This window comes from Myotis davidii, unplaced genomic scaffold, assembly GCF_000327345.1.
Source record: "Myotis davidii unplaced genomic scaffold, ASM32734v1 scaffold392, whole genome shotgun sequence".
In the NCBI taxonomy this organism is placed as follows: Eukaryota; Metazoa; Chordata; class Mammalia; order Chiroptera; family Vespertilionidae; genus Myotis; species Myotis davidii.
In genome coordinates this window covers 3,818,186-3,825,943 of record NW_006284244.1, presented here as the reverse complement: position 1 = coordinate 3,825,943, position 7,758 = coordinate 3,818,186, and the positions used below count along the sequence as shown (strand labels likewise).

Below are 7,758 nucleotides of genomic sequence, written 5' to 3'. Positions count from 1 at the left end.
CAGATTGCCCGTCCCAAGGTGGTGGGCCTTATCTATTTGCTTGAAGGCTGGAAAAGAACTTAAGGCCTGAGTAAGAGAGATTCTCTCTCTCTCTCTCTCTCTCTCTCTCTCTCTCTTTCTCTCTCTCTCTCTTTCTCTCTCTCTCTCTCTCTCTCTCCCCCTGTCTTTGAGCTGGGCATGGGTCTTTTTTCCTGCCTTTGGAGAACCCAGATTTAGACTAAAACTTAGAACATTGCTCTCCTGGTTCTTGGGCCTTCAAACTCAGATGGGAATTCACACCACCAACCCTTTTGCTTCTCAGGCTTTGGGACTCCAAGTGTCACTATGCCATTGAGTTCTCTTAGCTCTCCAGCTTGCCAACCGCAGAACTTGGGAATTCTTAGCCTCCAATATCATGTGAGTCAATTATACATCGGAAGGTTACTCCAGCATCAACATAAAAAATGACAAGTAAGTAACAACACACATACTAAAATTCTGTGCTTTATTTTTCACTTTCTTCAGGATCTTTAAAGATAGAAGTATACTAGTCTTCCAGAGAGATAGTTGGTCTTCAATGTAAAAAAAAATGACTTAAGTTCCCAGATGAGGACTTCAGTAGCTAAAAACCAATCAAATTAACTCTGATGTCCCTGTTTGCTAGAAGAATCTTATTGTCAATATCAAGACACTTTAAAAAAATCCTATTGTTGCCCTAACAGTTTGGCTCAGTGGTTAGAGCATCAGCCTGCAGACTCAAGGGTTCCAGGTTCGATTCCGGTCAAGGGCATGTACCTTGGTTGTGGGTACATACCCAGTGGGAAGTGTGCAGGAGGCAACTGATTGATGTTTCTGTTGCATCGATGTTTCTAACTCTCTATCCCTCTCCCTTTCTCTGTAAAAAATCAATAAAATATATTTTTTAAAAAATCCTATTGTTTTTCTTATGTAATTCCTACCTAGTGATGAACATATCTAAGATAAAAAGTCCTCATCTGAGAACTTAAGTCATTTTTTCTTTTACATTGAAGACCAACTATCTCTCTAGAAGACTAGTATTCATGTCTACTATGAATACAGAGTGGTATTCATAGTAGATTGGACAATGAAGAAGGAAAGATTAGTGAACTTGAAGACAGAGCAATAGACACTATTCAAAATGAAACAGAACAGAACTGAATAAAAAAAGAACAGAGAATCAATGAGATGTGGGGAAAATTCAAACTAGATTGAATTCAAATTAGAATTTTGGAAGAAGGAGAAGGGATGAGAAATAAGAGTAAGTTATTTAAGAACCTAAGTGAAACTATAAGTAATATAGAAGAGCACAAACCAATAAAAGAAAAGAGAAAACAAGGAAACTAAAGCTAATTTGTTGAGTAAATTAAGAAAGTTGATAAATTTTTACTATAGTGTTCAGAAAGAGAAGAAACAAATTACCAATGTTAGAAATAAGAAAATGGACATCACAACAAATCCTGCAATTATGAAAGGAAAATAAATATTATAAACAATATTATGCCAATAATTTCTACAATGTACACAAAATTAGCAAATTCCCTGAAAGACATAAATTAGGAAAGCTCACTCAAGAAGAAATAGATAACTTGTATTACTCCATATTTGTTTTAAAAAAATGAGGTCTATATAGCTTCACTTTGAATTCTACCAAACAGTTAAGAAAAATAATATCAATTTTTAACAAATGTTTTGGAGCAAGTACTACCCTGATATTATAATCCAATATCATTTATGAACACAAAACCAAAACCTTTTAGCAAAATTTTAGAAAGTTAAATTCAATAACATACAGAAAGGCTGATAATATATCATAAATAAGTATAAAGAATCCACTTAATAAATATTTAATGTGTGATTCAATGAATTACTAAGAATCAGTTTTTAAAGTATCATTGGCTAATAAATTTTGGATTGTAACTTTCAGATGTTCTTCAGGGCAACGGCAAGAAAAAAAAGTCTTTTTTTTTTTAATGTCATGTGCTGTGCTAGGTTTTGAGATATAAAGATGAATAAAACAACTTCTACTCTCAAAGAGCTCACAATAAATTTGCCACATATATAAAGCCAATATAATGTTCAAATATTTTTGGAAGAAAGGGAGACAATACAGCCTTTTTCTGTTGGAAAATAAATATTTGAGGTGAGTTTTATAAATCAAAACTTTATGGTATATGTGAAAGGCAGATTTACAAACTCTCTAATTATGCAGGTATGAATGAGTTAGAAACAGTGCTTACAAGTACCTTGTTGGAAAGAGACAATGAAAGAATGCAGTCAGTGTCTTACGAGGATCTATGAGGTACTTAAGAAAATCATGAGGAATGCTTTAGAAAGTTAGGTTCTAATTTTCAGCCTATTTCATTAGGTCTTGTTGAAAAATCTCCATTTATGAATGAGAATTTTTGTTTGTTTTCATGGGATCTTGTCAGGGAGAATTGTGTTAGAGATTTTACTGCTGGAGAAAGAGTAATTTTCTGCAGGGTTTGAAGTAAAAACAGATTTGGTCACTGACCTCTTGGAGGAAGTCAAGTGGTTTGAGCCGAAAAAAAAGAGTGTGATACACAGTTATTATTATTGTTTTTATTTTTGGCAAAATTTCCATTTGAACAATTGGTTTTAAGCATTTCATTTTTTTTCTCCTAAAAAATTCTTCATAAAATTAAATAACTTATTTTATTTTCTCTCTCTTTTTCTAGGAGTGGAAGACAGAATATTCTTTTTTATTTTTCTAGTTCATTGAAATCTTTTAAATATCAAAGTATAAGTCACAAATACAATTTAGAGTACAAGTGTAATAAGAATAATTAAGAACACTTTTAAAAAATGCATATTCACACTTTCTAGCCCAGATATTATAATCCATTAGGTCGTTGTAGAAAACCCAAGGATATGCATTTTTCAACTTGTAGACAATGGAGGTGATCTAGTTTAAGCAATTTAATGTTTTACAGTCTCTCAAGACAGAATATCATAGAATGGAGGTGGACTCAAAGGGTAGCTAAAAATTATTAACTACATTATTAATTTAAAACAGTGAATTTCTGGAACATGACACATCACACACTGAAATATAATGATTCCAAATGTCAATTATTTTTGCTTTAGTTGTTACTTTGGATATACACCAGCAAAAATAGTTGAGAATTATAAATGTTTCAGAGCAGTAAAAATGATTTTTTTTCTTTTTATTAAATTTATTGGCGTGATCCTGGTTAACAAATTTATGCAGGTTTCAGGTGTACAATTCTACAACACATCATCTGTGCACAGTAAAAAAGAGAGTATAAAAATGGCTATAAGATGAAAGAAATCAAACACAGAAGGGTACATATTGATGTGATTCCTTGTACATAAAACTTTAGAACGGACGAACGTAATCTAGAAAGGCAGAAAACAGATCATTGGTGGCCTGGTCTTGGGGGTTAACTACTAAGGGGCAGAAGGGAACATTTGGGGTTCCTGGAAATGTTCTGTGTCTAGATTGTAGTGGTGTTCACACGCGTGTGCATTTGCTGGAGCTCAGAGCACTGTCCACTTAAAATGGGAGAATTTCATTGGATATAAATCACACTTCATTAAAGTTGATTAAAATAGGCTAGAAATATATTTCTGAGTTGTTTTTTTTAATGAGGCTAAGTTTATCATACAACTTGATTAGGTAGCTCACAGAACCCCCAGCAGGACCACAACATTGGGCTTGGAGGCTACACCATCAGGAACAGCACATCCTACCACCAGGAAGGCTAGGAGAGTGAGTTTCTGGCTTCTATCTGTAGGAGTGGAAACTCTTGAGTTGGAAAATTTCCCAACTATGTCTTTTTTATTTGTGTGTGCATTCTTATTTTGAAATTTTTTAAAGTACTAAAAAGAATAAAGAGCACCCTTAGATATGATACTGCAAGAATGTAGACATTTTAGTCACTCCCTAAAGTCCTACCTTCAAAAAAGTTCATCAGAAGAATTTTTCATTGTCTTACTTGACTGAAAATGTTTTCCTTTATTCTCACATTTATGAAAAAAAAATCATTTACCCACTCCAAGATGAGTTGAGATCCATTTGCGGTATGAAAATGACCTCTGTTCTCAGCATAATCTGTCTAGTGTCCGGTAGAGGCCTTCTCTTAATCACTGCTGCCACCTGCTGGTCATGTGGTGGCTAGGTCTTAGAAAAAGCAGTGCACAATGCTCTAGTCAAGATGATGCAAAATGCAAATATCATTAATAGGTAGTTTTGTTGACCCTGAATAAGAAAAAAGAGTAACTGTAATTAAGAACACTTGAATCAAACACACAAAAAGGCACAGATTCTTAAGACTACTAGGATCTTACTAACCATCTACCTTAGCCACCTATATGTTTTTTTGTTATTTCTCTAAGTAATCATCCAGATTCCCTTGAAAGCCCATAAGATCAATGAACTGGGCTGGGAAAGAGAGTAGCAGGTTGAAATTCTAGTAGAAATTCAGAGCCTTATGTGTAAAGCTCTGTTGTAAGAGAAAGCATGATACTTGCCAGGTGCTGAAAGAAGGTCAGTGTGACCAGAGCAATGACAGTTAGGTAGAGGCAAGGTGAGGTTGGAAGGCGGTGGGCCTGATCATACAGGGATCTAATAGGTCACGTCATACCTTTGAGTTTTATTTTTCTGAGCAATGGAAATATATTAAAGGAACAAACAAGCTAGATGTGGTGAAAAGATAGGGTTTGCATTTGATAAAGCCCGCACTTTTTTTTTTTACAATGGTGAACAGATTGGAGGAGGTCAGATGGATGGAAGGAGACCAATAAGGAGGTGCCTACAGTCCTCCTGGGGAGAGATGATACAGTTCAGGTAAATAGACAGAGAACAAGCTAAAGGGTTAGGAAGAAACAGACTAAGTCTGGCTTGTCCAGCTGTATATGGGTGCACTGGTCACAGAGATGGGAAACACTGAGACTCACCTTCCAATGTAGACAGGCTATGTTTACATTAACAAAGAATATCTTCCTGTGTTAGCTAGAAATATTTTATTTCCTGCAAGTTCTATCTCTAGGGGTACAGATAGATTGATTTTTAATCTCTTTCCCACAAGAAAAAACTTTCAAACATTGAAAAATAACTTATATCCCTGAAGCATCTGCTTTCCTGGTCAATATTTTAATTCCTTTGACCATTTTTTTTTCATGTGGAATAGTTTCAAGCTCCCCCACTATCCTGGCAGGTTCCCTCTGAATGATTGATTGCCAGGTTGTCTATATTCCTCTTTAAATACAGTTTCCATTATCCTAAGGGAAAGTTTGAATATTGCAAAGTAAAACAGGATCAGTGCCTCTCTCCTTTTAGATATATGGTCTAAAATTACATCGAGATCTCCTGACAGTCAAACCATATAATTCTATTTTTAGCTCTTATCAAGATTAATGCCAATTAATACAGAGCCCAAACACAATACAATGCATATTCCTTTTTATTTTTTTTACAACTTAATAGAGAATTGGATTGGAGTGGATTAATTTGTTTGATTACCAGAAAGAGCTCTTTGTAAATTGGGTGGGAGCCAGCTGTACTGTCTGATTCACTGTGAGCATCAACACTATCAGAAGTCGCTGTAACACAAGCTCTTCAAGTGCAAGACAGCAACACAAAGCCTTGCTAAGTACAGAACGTGCACACACACACACACACACACACTGCATTAAGGCATTAAAGTTCCTGACATCTTTTTCTTGGTTTTAAAGATAGTAACCTATACCTAGATACCAGTAGTGGTGCAAAATAGGTATTCAATAAATATCTGTTCAAAAATTAATACACTCAAATGATTGCTAAATTTACTTTAAATTAGACAATGTGATTACTTAAATAAGAAAAAAAACAATATATGGGGCCTCAACTAACATTTCATAACTAATTATGTGACTACTTTGGTAAGCTCTCTATTTTATTGTCTCTGTAGACAGAAGAATAACGTTCTCAGGGAATAAAATATTTTTCCCCTCTAAGTTTAAGAATCTGTCTAAACTGCCTAGTCTCCTAAGAGGGAGAGAAAAAAAACAACCTATTATATTTGGGTCATAGTTTTCCTTGGTCAAAGGTGAATGTTAGCTCTTAGAAAGATCACCCTAACATTTTCCCCAAAGCAAAAAGTTTGAACTTGGATTTTTGAAACAGCTATTGAGATTTAAAAAATATATCCTCTCATCCTTTATCTGGGAGTAGCTACTGACGTATTAATTGTTATGGCGATAATCATTGGTATCACTTTGGCAAAAAAAAGTGTGTTGCTAAAAATATAGTGAATATTTAATTTAAAATAGCTAAATGTAAAATTATACAACAAACTTCCCAAAGAGGAACAGATATCAGATACAAAAGAACAGAAGTGCACAACCTCCAAATGGAGCGTGGATGGTCCCAAAGAGGAACAGATATCAGATACAAAAGAACCTCCAAATGGAGCGTGGATGGCATTAAAACGAAATAAAAGCATTAAATTCTTTCACACAACAAGTGCTTGTGTCTGTTAAGTTCTTACTGCTGTAACTTGTAGATTTTAAAATATATCTTTGAGGACTGATTCAAGACATAACTGACAGGACCTAAAAGTCAGAAAGATAAATGTTTTGCTTTTGTTTCACTCTAGGATTTTGTGTTGTTTCTAAGAAGAAATAATTGTTTTAAAATTCCGATAGGATTTTGGGCTCAGTGTTTAGCTGATAAGTTAAACTCGTTGGCATGTAAAGTATTTGAAACTCCTTTGACTCAGTTGTCAAGAGGCAGGTAGGCATCGGCAGTGAATGATAAGTACCACTGGACGCCCTTTAAGCTTTGTTTGTAGACAAGATTCGTAAGATTTTTTTACTCTAGGAAGGTCAACAAAACTCACTCTTTGCTTTCAGCTTGGCCCTCCCTCTCTTTATTCTCATATACACACTTGGCTAAACTTCAACACTCTCTCAAATTCCAGAAAGGATCCCGTTGGGATTTTACAGGGATCTCAATGAACGTTACTGGAAAGAACTGCCTAGGAACCGTAGTGCGTTGTCCCATCAGGAATATGGTGCGTCTCCCCATTTCTTCTGATTTTCTTTTATGTCCTTTTGTAGTCAAGTAAAAGATCTTAGAAATCTAGCATACTTCTTGTTGATTTTTAAAAATATTTAAATAATCTTTGTAGTTATTAATAGCACTTATTTTATACGTTTTAATTGATAATTAGTGGCATATTGGAAGGTTATTTATTATATGTTTATACTGTATTTCAGCACCTTACGATTTTTAAAAATATTTAAATAATCTTTGTAGTTGTTAATAGCACTTATTTTATATGTTTTAATTGACAATTAGTGGCATATTGGAAGGATATTTTTATATGTTTATACTATATTTCAGCACCTTACTCAATGATCTTATTGAATCAGAAGATTTTCAGCTGATATTTTTGGAAAACCCTCTTTGAATGCCTTTCAGTATCTTTTAGAGGACTCTGAGGAATTAACATGAGCCTTAATGGTTAGAGATTCTGTCAAGAGAGTTCTTATAGCTAGAAAAAATTATTTTAAATTCAGTATCATTATTACTGTATTAATAAGCAAAATAATTTTCAAAAGCTTAAAATAAATCTATTCTTAGTTTGTGTTTCTTTATATGTTAACTGCAAATAAGCTCTGGTCACTAACTTGTGATTTTCTAAGGCTTCAGCATGTTACACTGAATAATAATTCTTAAGTGGAAATCATCCTTTGTGAGGCAGATGAAACATTTGCAAAGAGATTATAGAA

At 34.1% G+C, this 7,758-nt stretch overlaps 1 protein-coding gene across 1 annotated transcript in view; it reads right to left on the bottom strand.

Annotated features, from left to right (window-relative positions):
* Nucleotides 1-3,991: 3,991 nt before the first annotated feature.
* The window catches only part of TMEM144 (transmembrane protein 144), a 30,481-nt gene continuing 26,714 nt past the window's right edge, over nucleotides 3,992-7,758 (bottom strand). Inside the window, 1 exon segment of the mRNA XM_015568562.1 lies at nucleotides 3,992-4,240. Coding sequence (XP_015424048.1) covers nucleotides 4,157-4,240 — 84 coding nt within the window. The 3' untranslated portion in view covers nucleotides 3,992-4,156.